The 17,631-nt window shown below is 44.0% G+C and overlaps 1 protein-coding gene across 1 annotated transcript in view; it reads left to right on the top strand.

The window, feature by feature from the left end:
- LOC109298160 (lipoxygenase homology domain-containing protein 1-like) overlaps window positions 1–16,976 on the top strand; it is a 40,879-nt gene extending 23,903 nt beyond the window's left edge. The window contains exons 3-5 of the mRNA XM_019518295.1: window positions 821–935; window positions 14,800–14,880; window positions 16,745–16,976. Of these exons, the coding sequence (XP_019373840.1) occupies window positions 821–935; window positions 14,800–14,880; window positions 16,745–16,976 (428 nt within the window). The remainder of the gene's footprint in view (window positions 1–820; window positions 936–14,799; window positions 14,881–16,744) is intronic.
- Window positions 16,977–17,631: the final 655 nt, after the last annotated feature.

Raw genomic sequence — 17,631 nt, 5'->3', positions numbered from 1 at the left:
TGTTCTCTCCATTTTTTTAGGATCATTTTTACAATGTGGATACCATGTATAGAGGTAGTCTGCCGACTGTCCCCCTACTTTCCCTATGGCATCTAAGCATTGCTGTAGCCTTTTTGCACCAGCATCACCCTGGGAGCACATGTTCAGTTGCTTGTTCTTTCTGACCCCTTAATATTTTTGGCATCATTGATGTCATGGATACAATTTCCCGGTCTCTATGCATGACCTACAGTTTAAGTTCCTAGATGCATGACCATGTGTTTGATTGTATTTAAATTAGTTTTGTTGGAACGGGTCCAGATCGCTCCGGATGGCTGCTCTGACTTCGGTGTTCTTTGCCGTTTTAACTTGAGTGAAATCAGGTTTTCTGGGTTTAGTCGCTTCTTTGCATCAGGCTAACTGAGATCTCATTGCACTGCTTGAACCTGCGTGTTAATCAAAATGGTTCCATCAGGGTGGCTTGAACACTTTGTGAAAATCCACCTGTTATATAGCATCTACAAATGACACACATCGAAGTGCACATAATCACACAGAACTTTTTTGGGGGGTGCAAGCTCTGTCCTAGTTCAATCGGATGTAGGTAATTTCAGCCTGACTGTTTCCAGCAATTTTAGTTGGGCTCGGTATTATTTACTTCTTGGTCTATCCTGCAGTGATTCTATTCCGCCTGCGAACCGGATTCATTTCAATGGTAGGTGAAAAGATCCCTGAATGTAGTTTGTATTTCACTTTAGGCTGGTCAAGCCCTGTTGGATCCTTTAAAGGTAAGATAGAGGGATTTTTCTGTTGTCCTGATCTTCCTTTTCTTCTCCCACAGTTTATGAGGTAGTGACTGTGACGGGAGATGTGCGGGGAGCAGGAACCGATGCTAATGTCTTTGTTACTCTCTTTGGAGAGTTAGGGATTACTCCGAAGACCCATCTCACCAGCAAGTGAGTACCAGAGGGAATTTAATAATCCTAAAGCTGAGCTGCATAATTACGTTGCCCTTTTGTTGAAATCATACAATGTTTTGCCAACAGATTCAGGTAGAACAAGGCCAAAGGCGTGCAGGCGCTGTAAGGGAAATGCTGGCTTATGCTATGAGAATAGAGACCATCCTATTTATCAGGTGTACCGCACATTAGCCCCGCATCCTCCCGGAGTGCCACTCCAATCCCTTTCTTCTGCTTGATTTGCTGCTTTGCTTTCTGTTCCCTGCTCTGTGCACCCTGCCCAAAATCCAGCTCTGCTTTCTGTTTCTTGTCCTGTGCTCCCTGCCTGATCTCCTGCTCTGCCATCCTGCCCTGTCTGCTGCTGTGCTGCACATCCCTTCCCTGATCTGCGCCATGCTGCGCACCGAGGCGCTCATGCCACAGGTTGGCCACCCCTATGATATATGAGAGATTCCTGGCTCTAGTGCCCTACAAACCTACATGGCTCTAGTGCCCTACAAACCAACATGTGTAAAGTTGTGCTGTAAGCCCCATGTGAACTCTCAGCTGTCACCTATGCTCCTAAGAAATGAAAGTGCTCAATCAGTTGTACCCATTACCAAGCAGGTTTGGGCACTGTCTGTGGGCAGTGCCTACAGCTCTTTCACACGCAGATCTGAACAGCCTCCCTTGGCTAGTAAGATATATGCCCTGGCCCTTTCACTACAGTATAAGAATTAATGAAGCCAACATTAGGCTAAAGTTAGCCTTCTGGCTTTGTGTTTAGATACCCGAGCATCAGTGGCCTAATTTTCAGAGATGTTAACCATCCCCCTAGAGTTGCAGACTAATGACCAGGAATTTGAAGCACCTACAGTCATAAAAGGTCTATGTTCTGGGTGCAGGGATGACAGCAGGGACTGGGCCAGCAGTGACAGTGGTCACCATTTGTGTATCCAGGGCTAGTTCCATGGTCACCCACCACTAATTACACTACTGGGTACCCAGCACCCTCGGACAAGGAGCCACTTTTATTTAGGTGCCTAAACATGGATAAAGGAGCCTAATTTTACCCACAAAAGTAAAAATATGTTGTCCTGCACATTTTAAAAATGATGGCCCCAAACATGTCTATACAGGCAGGAATGCAAATACTGAACACCAGGCTGAGTTATAAAGGCAAGTTATTTTGAATGACTGCAAACTGAGACTTAATGGTTCAGGAAAGTATGGGCCAGACCATCAATGGAGCCAGTTTATATCAGCTGAGATTTTGGCCTTGTGTCAAAAGGGTTTCTAAAGATGGCTAGTTCTTCGTTTAAAAAATCTGCTTGTTTCTCTTTCTGAGGACTGGCACCAGTCTGGGGAAGGCTGGGAGACATTGTTGAGGAGGTACTAAGAAAAATCAAGGGATGCATCACAGGGCTTCAGATGCCACAACAGGCTGTTATCTTGCAGTAAAAAAGTATATGCATTTCTCCTTATGGCACAGGAAGAAAAGAAAAAGCGGCCAACTTGTAGCAATGACATTTTATTTTAAATATGTGCTGCTTTCCCTCAGCCTGCCTTGCATCTTACTGGCTCTTTTTCTGAGAGGAGAAAGAAACCTTGTGTTAGAGGAAATCCAGGGATAGCCTATTGGTTTTGAAAATATCTTCGATTTGCATAAGAAAAGAAGGCCGGGCTTGAAAGATGTGTGTTGCCAATGACGGCCTGTGCATTACAGAACTACTAGGCATATTCTTGGTTTTCCACATGCAGATGCACATGGTGTCACAGGCAAAATTGCTCCCAACAGTGTAGAGATTATTTATACAATAAAAAAGAAAATAAAGAAACCATCCTATTACTAGTAGTAGTTATTTGCATTGCTCAATCTCTCCAATTTGACATTAAAGCTCCATTTCTTCTGGATGTTGAACAAGTATTACAGGCACTATCTTGGACGTTTATACACGTGCTCTGGGAGTGGGCGGAGGCACTTTAATTAGAGCAGCTTTGAGAGCTGCTCTAATTAAAGCACCTAGAACGTCTCATGTATCAGCATCCCTGTGCTTAAAAACGGTGGCAGGGTCACTTTAACTGCAGCTCATTTGACGAGCTTTAGTTAAAGCACCCCTGCCGCCATTTTTAAGCGTGGGGTTACTGATACACAAGGCGCTGGAGGCTGCTGGAGCATGGTACTTATCATGCTTCAGCAGACTGGATTAATCGAGCCTGCTCCATTGCGCTGGAATTGCAGTGCATCAGAGCAACCCTGCTGCTTTTGTATAGGCGCCCCTTAATTAAAGCCAGGGCCTGAATGTGGCCTCTCCAAGCTAAAAGCACGAGTGGCTACAGCTTGAGCTGAAGAACTGAGGTTCTTTAAGTGGAGCTGTAACAGATCTGTCTCCTTCACAGAGTGGGGGACCAGCGAGCGACACAGGAGTGTAGTGAGTGACAGACCTGTCCCTGAAGAGCTCATACTCTATAAAGAGATCAAATAAGTGGCAGGGGAGTAAAAGAAGCACAGGCCACGTCTACATGAGATGCTGACTGTTCTGTATGTAGTTCATTACTACTGCGCAGTAGCGCTGCATGGCACGAAGCGTGATGCGATGCTACTGCACAGTAGTAATGAGTTACTGCAGTCAGCATCACCAAAATGCCGTTCGGCGAAGCTAGTGTGCGGTGACTCTGGTTACCGTGCAGTGATTTAGTACTTGTGTATAAAAGTACTAGATGACTGTGCAGTCAGCGTCTCATGTAGGTGCGGCCACAGAGGCATAAACCGACCTGCCCAGACCTTCTGTCCTCCAGGCTAGAGCAAGGCCTTGGTAGAAAACAAGAGAAGGTCCCCCTCACCCCGGGAATCTGTCAGCGCCTCCATCTCTTGTTGTGCTTGTGGTGTTTAAATGTTATTGAAAACGTGCTTCAGAAGATATTAACCCTCTGTTAATGTCATACGGTAACTTCACATTTTCTCCGTTTCTACAGCACCGACAGGAGGTACCTGCAACTATTTTAAATTTTACCCTCAAAAGAGCTTCTCTTCCCAGTGAAGCAACTCAAACATGAGCCTCTGTAAAGAAAATGATATGGGAATGGTAAAGAAAATACATGAAATTTCAGACCTGTTTGCCATATTGGATATCCTAAAATCAGAGCTGGCCCTGAGGATTTTTAGTATTGCAACCATCATCACCGACAGCGGTGAGAACTTGCTGCTTATGCATTTATATCAGACAAAACAAACCAACCCCCCCAATTATGTAGCACTTTTATCCACAGACCTCCAAGTACTTCAGTCATTAGGGATCACCTCCCCAGTTTACACACAGAGAAACTGAGGCACAGGGTAGCAATGTGACTTTTTTTACCAAGATCACACGGCAGATCAGTAGTAGATCTGGAAATATAACTCATGTCTCCCTATTCCAGTCTAAAGCTTTGGCCACTAAGTGCCACTGCTTTAACAGAGCTTCACTCCTATCTGCCTATAATAACTACAAGGCCGTTAAAGGTTTTTCATTTCAATGGTTTTTAGTTCTGGTCAGCATTTAAGTGAAAAAGTCCTTGAGAGGCACCCGAGCATTGTCCTACTGGTGACCTTAGCAAAAATAACCCCCCCTTTTTTTTTTAAATGCTGCATCCCTTTTTGAGATGAAATCAGGATATCCCGGTGACTGTTTGTGGCTATTTGTTAATCAGCTGTGATCATAGCTGATTTACAAGTTGCATAGGTCCTCTTTGCGGACACTCTTGTTAATTATTTTTTCCTTCCAGCCACATGAGCACTGTTTCTTGGAAAAAAAAAGAACACAGTAGCTTATCACAGCAGCAGAAGAAACTTATACAAGCATTTTACTGGTTGCTGTTTTCAGCCTTGTCCTTGCTATTGAGGAAAGCAGAGGGCTAATCTGGTTGGGAAAGGGAATGTGAATTATAGCAAACAAGTGCCTTGTGCAATTGGAGGTTTTTAGACTCTGGCGTCCTGAGACTTGACCATTTCTATCCAGATAATTTTCCACTCATAGTTTCTGAAGCATCAGCTAAAATTTCAGCATCTGTAAGCAAATGCTTACAGCACAGTGGGTAGTTTATCAAACAAATACAAGAGAGCGCTATTCAGTACACAGGTTATTGTCCTGTTGTTTAATTGACTGATCTTTTTTTTTCCCTCCTGACTATGAAGCCAACCAGAGAATACGTGGCCTGTCTCCAAATTTGTTATGCAGCTTTGTGAATATGGCAAAAGGATGGAATCTCATGCATCTTCCAACTAAATGTGTATATAGAGTTCGCCAGTGAAATGACTGCAAATGCATGACATTTTATAGGTATTTGCTTCATGGCATATGATAAGAAGATAAAATACCATGCATTTCCTAAAGAAGGTACTACCATTTCAGCTTCTGTTTAGAACAGGTGTTTTTTTTTTTTTTCTCCTTTTGTGATTGTGTGCTGGTAGTGAAATACATGACATTTCAGAACTTTTTGTCATGTACAATTATGACAAGGCATGACAAGCTGATGAAATACCATGTGTTTTTAACATTTGCCTGGCAGTAAAGGCAATTGTAAAAACACACATGAATTTTCATACTGTCTTGTCATAAGAAACATGAATTCTGGAAACTGAAGCCTGCCAAGTCTAGTGAAGGGATCTCTTATTTAACCCAGGGATAATCAAGCAGCATCTGCTGTCCTCCATGCATTGGGCTGACTTCTCCTTTGTCTTTTCTGCCAGCCCAAAGCATTAGTCAATCTGGTGGATCTGGGCACTGGGGAAGCCCACCGGCCTATACCGAATTCCAGGCAGCTTGGAGTCAATATAACAGCTCTGAGACCAACAGCCCAAAGCTTCAGCATAAAATAAGTTGTAGCTGGTGTTATGGCAGAGCAGTGGTAGGTAGCTGAAAGGAGGCTGGAGCACCCATAGCCACCTGGCCATTCCCAAATGCAAGGACTCTCACAAGGCCACCCATTGAGGAACTGCACGGGGTGTGGCACAGCCAAGGAGTAAGGCCAAGAGTTATGTTTCTGTGGCTTTCAAACCTGGTTTGCCCACTGGGTCTGCACAGCTACGTATTCCCAAGGCATTTCTGCACTGCTGTGAAGTGCACCCTGCTCGCTCAACACATTTCTAGAAGTGAGTGTAGTTGCCGGAGGGTGGCCTTGAGCATGCAGCTGGCAGCACTGCAAGGTGCTCCTCTGCCCAAGGTGCCCATTGCCTCCTCTGGTACGGGGCACCAGGAGCGTGTGGGCAGGCCCTACCTCATCATGGCACTTGTCAGCGTGGCCCAGAGGCAGTATAACATTAGCAGGCCCTCTCCATTGCCTCGCAGAAAATCATGGGTTGCTCCTGCCTTTGAGGCCTCCTATGTCTGTCTCGCAGGCATTGGCCTTGTCCCCAGGGGAGATCTCTGCACCGTGGGTAGAATTGTAAAGGTCCCCCTGAAATTTGAGTCTCAGGTCCTTTTGCTCATGATGTCCTGCTTAGTGGCTTGTACTGCTCATGAACTAAGGTCGATGGGATGGGGTAAATAAAAGAGATTGTATAACTTGTTGGAAATGCTGTTCACACTAAAACATTCAACTAGCAATTTTGCCCTTGTTCATTAAGATAAACTAATCTGCTTCTCAATGTCGGTCTTATGCAGTCCTGTTTATGACAAGCAGAATATCCATCTGTTTCTTTTTTCCCCCCAGTAAAAAATTGGGTTAGGAGTTATTACAACTTAAAAGAAAGGCTTGATAAGTGGTAGTATCATGGAGTTTGAAGGACTATGCTCTAGATTTATTTATTTTTAACGTGCTGTGGTTTTTTTTGTTTCTTTAAATCAACAACCTCTTCTACCTGGTCTTGAATTAGTTTCACAGGTTTTTTTCTCATTCATAATTCAGCTAAACAGAGACAGTTCAGTTCAGGAACATCTACATGTTGGGCCAGATCTTCAGCTGATATAAAGCGCTGTCGCTCTACAGAAGTTAGTAGGGCTGCGCTGAATTACATTAGCAGAAGAGTCTGAGTTGCCATCAGCAGGAGTCTATTGGCTAAAGACTTCAAAAGGATCAGGATTTCATTATCATTTTTATTCAGTGACTCTTAAGATAGATAAAGAAATTACAGGGAAAAGAGGATTGTTAACTTCAGCAAATATAGTAATCTAGATTGTAAGAAAAAAATCTTTATTATAAGAAAAAAAAAAGCTATTTGACATGGCCAGTGAAATGGTTGGATAAAGAGAGCCATGGAAGAAGAAGAGTTTTCCAGAGTTAGGAGGCCCACAACCAGTGGTGCAAACAAAGGGGTTTCCACAACACATTTCTTTTGATAGCATACTCGGGCTAAATACAGACGGTCAAAGAGCTGGAGGTAGAATCGAGTCAATCTTTGCAGGTTTCTCTAAGTTGTGTAGATTGGATGGATAACGACCTGAACTCCTGTTCTCTTCTCAGTTGGGAAAGGCAGCCAGATACCTGCAATGGCCCAGGCCAGAAGACCGGGAGGGTGTGGGGGGTTGCTAGAGCATACTTCCCAGCCTGTTGGCCATTGCCAAGCCCAGCCAAGCAGGGGCCATCAGCTGTTGGGCCATCCCCAACTTCCTGCCCACCCCTTTTACCCCATCCTCTCAGGTAATGAGCTGCTATAGATCAATGGTGGTATAGGTCGGTGTTTCCCAACCAGTGTGCTGCAGCACAGAAGTGTGCCATCAGAAACGATGTGCTGTGGACTTGTGCCATGGCCATGAGCTACAACAGGTACGATGCCTTAACAGGTGTGCTGCGGGAAAATGTTATTAATACAGGTGTGCCTTGGGCTGGAAAAGGTCGGGAAACACTGGTGTGGAGGAGAGCACGGTTAGGAGTTGGTGAATAGTCTACATTGGTTAAAAAAAACAAAACTGAAAAAGGAAGTTGTCTCTCTCTAGCCCTAAATGTGTAACCCTATGAAGGGTATTGGGAAGAATGGGATTTCACACTCTGGTGATACTGGTGTGTTGTTACTCATAAACACATGCTGCTTGGCTCCTGGCGAGAGGAGATGCACGCTTCTGCACTTTTACCCTGTACCTGTTACTATTTTAAAGTAGAAATAAACTGTTTTAAATGTCTTACCTCCCCCCAGTTTTTTGTTAACCAAGAGCTAAGATAGCCCAGAAAAACTGATATAACAGTTTGCTTAAAGCTGCAGAGTTAAACACAAACAGCTAGGAAATGTCAGGAGTGAAATGGCCCTTGCAACTTGAATTTGGGCCCATTTTGGGCATGCAATTAAAAAAAGCCTCATAGACTGCTTACAAATGTGTATGTGGGGGGGAAACACAGTTCTTTACTTTCATCTCGACACTGCACCCCCTTCCCTGGGCACAGCACATGCTTAGAAGAGAAATCGCATCTGTTTAACCCGACTTGCCCAGTGGGGCTTCAGTGCTTTCATCTAATAACTGAATCAGCTATTAGATAAAAGCTCCAAAAAACTCCACAGAAGTGAGTGAGCTATACAGATGCTAGGTAAACCAGGTCAAATTGACACAATTCCTCCTCTGGTAAAGTGCTGTTTTCTTGGTTCTCCCCACCCATGTCTGTCAGCAGCCATAAAGCACATGAGGAGCAATTGTGGGAAAAGCCAGTCTCAGCCCTTGAAGGCCTGGGATACTCTCTACAGAAAGACTTGTCACCTACCAAATGAAGTCTTGAAGGAGCATGTGCACAAGGTGCGTAACTGGGCCAAGTGGAGAGGTTTTTTCATGGGGTATACTATAAGGCATGCTACCAATAAAAACAGAGTCCCCCCTTGCCAAAGTTCAAGTCCCTTCTCCAAGCATAGAAGTGCTCAAAATGGTTGCTTATCAAAATGGTTGCAAGGGTATTTAAACATGGGGATAATCACATATTTTGCAGTAATCTCACACTCCAAAGTGATTGAAGCTTTTTTTTTTCAAACTGTCTTTTGATGAATCCAGCCTGAGGCTAATGCGCAAAAGGGAAATTTTGACCCATGCGGTTAAAGTTTGGTACTTATGAGCAATTGATAACATGATCTTAAATAATAGAGGTGTTGAGCCACCTCAAGCAGAGGAGTTACCAGCTCTACTTATATTTTCTGCTATGAATAATACTAGTGTACTAATGTACAAATCACACAAGACCACCACTATTGACAAATCCCTTCCCCCTTAGAATATGGAAATACTGACCTAGATTTAACACCCAAATATTTTATTTAATTATGTAGTTCACACATGCATTTTATAACAGCCTTGTCAGGAAAATTCATGACAAATATTATAAGAACCTTAACTTTTCCATGTAAACCTTATGCATATTTAAGAACCAGCTTGTGTGTCATGGTTAAGGTCACTGGAATGCATTTTGCATGTAACTGGTAAATAGGAACTGCTAACTTCAAGAGACATTTGGATGTCTATCTTGCTGGGATCCTATGACCCCTGCTGAGGGGGCTGGACTTGATGATCTTCCGAGGTCCCTTCCAGCCCTAATGTCTACAAATCTATAAAACACTTTATATGTTACTTGAAGTCATCATTTCAATGCCTTGGAATTGTGGTCTCCAACCTTTTTATAAGCACAAGATCACTTTTTGAATTAAAGTGCAACCCAGGACCTACCTCCACCCCACGTACAGATCAAGGGGGCACGTGCCCCCCAGGTCTCCATCGAGGTGCATGCAATGGTGGGAGCCCCCCCACACCGCTGAATGAGCCACCTGGGCTCTGATTGTCCCACCACCTGGCCCAGCCAGGTCCCCACTCATAGGGTCACCAAATTTCCAGTACCAAAAAAGAGGACACTTGTGGGTAGGAGAGGTGGAAGAGGGGAGTGGGGGTGGGGGAGAGGAGAAGAGGGAGGGGTATATGATGGGGGGGCAGTGATATGCCTGTGCCCTGTCTCTGCCCCTCACTCCCAACCTGCATCCCTCTGCCCCCGCAGCCCTGCCGGTGCCCCTCACTCCCGACCTGCAGCTGTGTCCCCCCAGACCTGCCGTCGATGTAGTGTGCGTGTGCATGGACACGCACACAAACACACAGACAAACAATCAAACAATCTGTATCTCTTACCTGGGAACAATTTGCCGGGGCCTGTGTGCAGACCATGTGACCCCCGACAGCCAGTCACATTGCCTGCTGCTCCCAGCCCCAAGCAGATAGCTTGGGAAAGCAGAGGCAAAGCAAAAACCCCGGCATTTGCTATCATTTCAAAAACCCGCCCCGACACAACGACAGGGAGCCAAAAAAGAGGACATGTCTGGAAAAACCCGGATGCTACGTGTGTGCACGTGCCCACACTCAGGCCCCCCAGACTGAGATTGACCATTAGAGGCTCCGTGATAGACCAGTCGATCGTGATCTACCAGTCGTGACTACTGCCTTGGACAGCTTAGGAGTAAATGAATCACATGTTTGTGAGCAAGCTCATACCTGCAGCCAGATAGCAATTTGACCTGGTGGCACTCTTTCTTTGGCCCATAGGCCCTGCCATTTCCTTTTACCACCCGTCAACTGCTGCAACCATTTCTAAGATCTATTTTGCAGCTGGATTTAGGGTTGAATTCTTGCCTTTGTTCTTGTAGGACAGCTTCAGGAGTTGAACTGGCTTTTTAAACTGATCCTTAGCGAGTCCATTGCTGGTGATAAAACAGTCTTTGAGCTGTCAGAGATTTGGCCTGGTGCTGAGCTATCGTGATTATTACTGATTACTGGTAGCCATCTTCTTTCTATGGACTCACCCAGCTTAACTGCAAGGAATTGCAAGCAATTGAGTGTGCCCATTACATCGTTGTGCAAGAGGCAGGCACCAGTGTTTTTATGCTTTGTTTAACCAATTTGCCAGGAGCTTGCCATCTGATAGCAGATTACTAAGAGCAAAGGGAATATAATGTCCTTGTTTCATGAACGCTTGCAGTTGGTGTGCTTTTCAGCTGGTAATTTTCCCATCTGGAGTATTTTCCGATGTGTCTCTGCCTTCTGCAGTACTTTCAGCAGATTTCTGATTTGTCGTGATTTTGTCAGCAGAATGACAACAAGCTTGGCAGAAGATCTGAAGGCCAATTTGTCTGGGTTATTTATCCCTCACAGAAGCATATTAATGACAGCACTGTAGGCGACAAGGAGAAAATTGTGTTGGTGGAAAAAGGGTTGGGTTTTTTTAGCCAGCCATTAGCTAAGTCATAGTAACAAACATATATTGCAATTGGAGGAAGCACAGTGCTTACCTGTATCAGCCAACATGTGAGAAAACTACACCTGCCTTGTCCTCATTAGGATTTCACCATGTGTTAGCTAACAAATGATTTAAGGAGCACTTTTTTTTCCCCCTGGCCTTCACTGTGATCAGTCTTACTAGACCCAGGATTTTCTAGCTTCAGTTTCTGGTTCTTCTAAAACAGCAGTAGCAACAATAAAAATACCAAAATCCATGTTAAACAGATATACCACTAAAACAATAACATCTCAAGGATAATCCTAACGGAGCATCTTTTTAATCTCCCCCAAAGTAATGTTTTTATTGCACTTGCTTGTGACCTTTCAGACACGATCTCCAAATACCTTTACAGATTGTTCAGTGTGGGCATGCCATATGGCTTAGGAATTTCAATGTGCAGCTTGCATTGCCAGGTAACACGCCCCATAAATATTGCCAAAATGATAATTATCCTGGTTTTTGCTTTCCCTTCAGAGACAACTTCATTCAGTTTATTTCATTAACACTAAAGACTTGTTAGGCTCTATTCTTAAGCCTACCAATTTTTGCAAACAGGTCCTAAGATTTCCTTATGATCCTAAAGCCTCATCAGATATATTTGGTGAATATATTATTTATGGTGACTTATCCACTTAGCTCTAGATTGTATAGCCTGCTACCTACAGAAATGCACTGTATTACCTATATGACAAACCATTGCCAGAAACACAACATATAAATGACCTGACCTGAAACCTAATCCTGTTAGTTCCTCTTAATTCAAGATAAGAATTAACATTTCAAGAGAAATTATGCAAGATACCATGTCAGATGCTAACCAGTAGGTATATCTAAAACCTCACTATGTTTCAAGCTTTGGGTCTTAGCAAGGTACAGCTGGAGTTTCTAGTTCAGGTGTTTCATGCTTTATTTATCACCAGAGGTTGGGTAGTTCCAGTTCCCCTGACTATGTTGTCCTGTGATATCAAACTCCTTATAATAACAGGTCCAAAAATGTTCTAGTTTAAATGCATCTATAGCAGACACCACCTGTAATTCCCCGCTTCCTTTTTTGTTGCAACCTATGGAAATAGTTCACTGGTTGGATCTCTTTTTACCCTAGCGATCGTGCTGTATTTGAGCAACACCAATAACAAGAACTTGGGATTTTCCCCCCAAACCATGCAGTTTTGCCCCCTTGCTGTTGCACATGCAGTCCAAGACTTTTCATGCTCATTCAGTTTTGCCTGCAGCTTGCCAAGGACACTCTCCAAAAGTTTGCCTCCCGGCTGCAGACACAATTCCAAATCCCGTCCCGAACTCACTCGTTCAAGACCCGTAATGCATACACTCTGCAGGCGTTCAAGGCAGTGATTGCAGACATGCGCTCTTTGCTGTTTGATTATTGAGTTTTCTCTCTGTCTTGAAACCACAGCATCGTGCCAGTGTTATGAACATAATGCTAGAAATCGAAACCACACGTAAACTTAATACAGTATTCAAACACTTAGAATTGTCATGTGAGTGCCATAAACCAGCAGCACACAAAATTAGTGTACTAAAAGCTTTTGGATAATTAGCTGCCGTTAATACCTCTACATCTTCCCTGTAGTACTTTGGATAATCTGCAATGGTGCACTGATCTCCAGGGTACAAGCAGGGAGAAACCACTGTCATTACAATGTTCACTCAAGCTTGGCAAACTAATTGCCTTGCACTTGCTCACTGTTTTTAGTTTGACAGCCAAGTTGCAGATGAGGAAAGCTTGACTGGATTTAATTGCTTCTTGCCAAAGCTTTCTGACAAGGTTAACTGTTTTAGCCTCTTCATGTAGTAACAATTGTTCTAGCACAGTACGAGCAGTGTTGCTTCTCGGGGTGAAAGCCACATGTGTATTTGCACAATACAAAAAGACAAGCTTTAAACAAAGGCAGGAGCATATCGCAAATGCGCAGAAAACAGATCTGAGCAAAGCTGGACACTGGTGCTCACATTATTACTAGTCGAGCTGCTTGTTGCTGCAGTGTGGCTATGCTCCTATGTGGTGGCTTCTTTCTGTATGCTCTTATTTGTGTTAGTGTCTGCAAGTCCTGGTAGAGACCGGGCCTCACCTTTGCCATGCCAAGAACGTAAGAGAGAAATCGTGCCTGGAAGTTGAAGTGTGGATGAGGGAAACAAGCTCAGAAGGATGAATGGATTTGGCCGAAGACATGCCATGGCACAGTTGGGAAGAGGACCGAGAGCAGAACCCAGAGCCTGTAACTCCCACACCAGTATCTTACACACTGGATTATACTGGGCACATCTACACAAGATGCTTAATGTGCAGAAGACTATTTCTACTGCACTTCAGCATGGCGGGCAAAGCCCGTGCTAATGTACAGTAGATTTAGTTTAATGCACAGTAGTGTCACAAAAAAACCCCCAACTTTCATCTGTGCTAATGTGCAGTAGCACCGATTATGGCTCATTATGTTAGTACCTGTCATTACAGGTATTAAACTTAATGCACCATAATTACAGCACATTAATGAGCGTGTAGACATGCCCATTGTATTCTACATATACCTACAAAATGCTTCGGGTACCTAATATTTTAGAAATGAAGAAGTGTCCTACAGACTAATTCAGACTCCTATATGGGACAGGAAAGTGGAGCAGGAATGTAGCAGTGATTACTTCTTTAAAGTCTTTTTATGTCAGAAGTAGGTGGCAAGACTTCCATCTTCCACTTGCATCCTCTCTTATCCCCACCTGAGTTCCAGAATAGCACCATCTGCCAGAGTAGTTTTGGGCCATGGAGTTCATTCAAAACACACTCCTTGCTCCATTCTTGTTCTGATGTAGGAGACGTGTTGAGAAAAGCAGAGGAAACCTTTCAAATAAGGAGCAGCCCTCTGCAACTGTGGAGCAGAGAAATGGGTCAAGCTTCTACAAGGCAACCGACAAGGAGGTACAAAGGACTGGGTTCACCAGTGTTGTCTACCTTGTAGAGCAGCAAGGCTGGGGTCCAGTGAGATGCCTTAGCAGTCAGAAGTTGCATAAATGACTACCCAAAGGGCGAGGGAAGGAAGAGCCATGCCCCAGCATCAACAATATAGTGTATTCTACATCTGTTCAGGTAGTTTTAGGTGAATTCAAGAACAGGAGAAGAGGAAATGTCCAAAAAAATATTTAAAAAAACTTCCTTCAATGTTATGTCTAAGTGGTGCCTGAGGAAATTATTTTTTGTTATTTCTGAAACCCATTTGCAAAGTTGCAAAACATCCCTCTCTGTAGGGATGTACTGCAGCTCTTCATTAATTAATGAAAAGTGGGTTTTTTGTTTGTTTGGGGGGTTTTTTGGAGCAGGGAGGGAGGGCAGTGGGGAAGATATGGAATGTGACCCAAGGTTTGCATCCACTTGGGCTAACGTTGCATTTCTTCCAAAGTTCGTATACCAGGTTCTGGGAAAAAGTTGTCAGACCTGTCAAAATGGGAGGGTAGAAAAAGGATAAGTTGGTTTTTAATCCCAGGACATAAGACTGTTCAGAGCTTTTAACAGGAATGAAGACATTGAAAAGCAGGTTAGCCCAATGGCAGACAATGATAATTCTTCATTATTAAACCCTGATCCTCAATGGATCTCTGACAGTGCATTTGCTGACACAATTACTATCTGCTTAATATGGCCTTTGATGTATGTATATTGCAGGAGTAGAAGTGCTTTTGAGAGGACCAAAACAGATGTGTTCCGAATAAAAACCTACAATGTTGGACAAATAAAGAAAATAAGGTATGAACATAACACGACTGTCTCTAGACACAGTAGGCGCATCTACACATGCAATTAATGTGAGGAAATAAACTCCAGCACATTTCACACTAGAATTTATTACTCCCAGGCACTGGTTTTTGCATGTGTGCCCAGGACCACAGCATACTGAGCTGGACTGGAGCAGTCCTGGTTGCAGGGGGCCCTGGGCATTAGCTTGCCAGCCCAGGGCTGCTCTGACCTGGCTCAGCGTGCTGCAGAGGGGCTGCTGAGGGTGCAAGGGTGCTGCAGTGCAGGGCTAGCAGGCAGGCAGGCAGGCCCCACTCTGAAGCACCCTCTTGCTCCAGCCAGCTCTGTCAGCATCTACACATGCATTGCTGCTGAGTAAAGAACTTGTGTCGACAAATACTATCCTGGTTTACTGTGGCCTAATAAGGCCACATGTATAGACAACTGAAACTTTACTGTGGAGCTAATTAGGCAGCTCCTCAGCGAACATCTCATGTAGACACGCCTAGTATAGCAAGATGCTTATCTAGTGCTGGGCGGGCATGATGGTTGGGATTGAGGATCCGCTTCCAATTGTGCCACTGCCAGCAGAGAACCTGGGCACAGATTTGCAAGTGTTGGACGTGGGGAGTCGATTGACACCCACTTGGCACCTATGAACCCACAGGCTCCCTGGGTCCTGGCGAACCTTTAAAAGCTGTGTGTAGAGCTGGGGGCTGCACACTCAGTTTTTAAAGATCCCAGTGATCCAGGACTTTTAAAGCCATGTGTGAAGCCCAGTTGCATGTGCATTTTTCTGATGTCCTGGTGCATGGGGACTCAGGGATTAGGAGGCCTGTCCCTGATCCTAGGGTCTCGGCATGCTGGGACCTTTGAAACTCCATGTGTGTAGTTGAGCTGCAAGTGTGGTTTTTAGACATCCATGGCATGTAGGGGCCCTGGGATTAAATATCTTGCCCCACAGCCCCTGCAGGGATTAGAGAACAAGGAAGGAAAGGTGAATGGGAACGAGGATTGCCAGGTTCCCCATGGGATTGCTCCCCAGCTCTGCTCCACTGTGGAACCCACAACTAGCTTCTTGACAGCTTATTTTTACCATAGACTGTGGAACATCTTTGTAGCACCATAAATCAACTGCACATGTAGCATGTTACTATTTATGGTGCAACTAACACATTAACGTGATATAACATGTGCCAGGGGGCCTACTTACACCTGTAGCTTTTGTCTCAGTGAAGTAATTGGGTTTGCTGTGTGACTTGCTGTAACACAAATAACAGCTATGATAATAACTATGTTTAATCAATGCCAGAATGATCTGAATGAAATTAAACATTACAGAGAAAAAGAATAAGAAATGAAGTGGAAGAAACAGAGATTGATGTAGACAAAGTAAGAAAATGAGAGAGGTGAATGAGGCAGTATAAAAGGGGAAGGAATAACATGGGTGCTAATTATGTAGATAATTTAAATGTTTATATATATGATTACATGTTTCTGTGAACCTCTGTGTGTGTGTGTGGATGGAGGGTTGTAGGGGTAGGTGTATATTTAGATATGGATTTGTATGTATGTATGTGAATATGTACATATATTTTTATGAACAGATGTGCATGTGTTCTCTCTCACACACACACACACATGCACACAGACAGGCACCTTTTTCTTAAATGATAGGTTGTGACATCATTAAACAACAAATACAGGGCCATGAAGTGTGTGAGATTTGAGTACGTAGGCCATTGCAGGAAGTTCATTTACGCTTAATGTTGCCTCGTGTTGGTTCTTGTGATATATTGTACATGCTGGAACCTGTCAGAATCAAACCAACCCATCCCAACCAGCCCATGCGTTTTGTTCCTCCTTTGTGCCATAGAATTGAGCATGACAACACCGGAATGAATGCAAGCTGGTTCCTTGACCGTGTGATAGTGACTGACATGAACAGACCTCACCTCCGGTTTTACTTTCCTTGCAACAACTGGCTGAGCAAGGATGAGGGAGACAGACAGTTCACCAGAGATCTGGTCGCCACCCTGAACCCTATGGACATGCCCAAAAGTAAGTGTTTCATGATAAAATGGAGCTACCTGGTTCCTAATCAGTAGAGGACCAAGTCCAACCCAACCCAAGTATGTCTTATCTGAAGAGAGAAAGCGGTCTTAGTTCTGTGTCTGAATGCTAAATATTTCGAGATGATGGTAGCATTGTATATTAGGATCCCAGCCCATTCTCTAGAACTTGACACCAGCGCTCCAATGCTTTGTGAAGTACTGTGTATGATATCATTGCTCAACTGATGCCTGTTTCGCAGAGTGTTTTAAGCTAATGATGTTGAAAAGGGGGCAGCAAAGCTTGCAAATCATATGTGTACTCCTGGTGCACAAACCATGCGATGATGCATATCAGTAACATGAGTGGCAATATGACCTGATATCAAGAAGTGAAAGCTGAGCCTGCAAATAAACTTGCATTTCATTTCAGGCAGCTCAATGGTAACAAACTTGAGTTTTCTTACCCCACCCCAGGAATATACCAACTCTGTTAATGATCCAGTTTGGGGCATGTAGAATACAAAGTAGTTGTTCATCATCAAACACTGCTTAGAGGGAAGGCAGATTAGTTGGGCAGTGTCTGTGTGGGTTGGGAAGGGAATCATGTACTTCTGTTACCTGGCATATTTCTTCCGTGGATAATGAGAGGATTTGTTGCATCAGTACTTTCAATGTGGCTTCTGTGTTGGTTTCCTGATATAAAAAACTG

The sequence above is a fragment of the Gavialis gangeticus genome, unplaced genomic scaffold (assembly GCF_001723915.1).
Source record: "Gavialis gangeticus isolate Ggan-Ray unplaced genomic scaffold, GavGan_comp1, whole genome shotgun sequence".
NCBI lineage: Eukaryota > Metazoa > Chordata > Crocodylia > Gavialidae > Gavialis > Gavialis gangeticus.
Note: the sequence above shows the minus strand (reverse complement) of the source record. Positions and strands in the feature narration are given on the sequence as shown.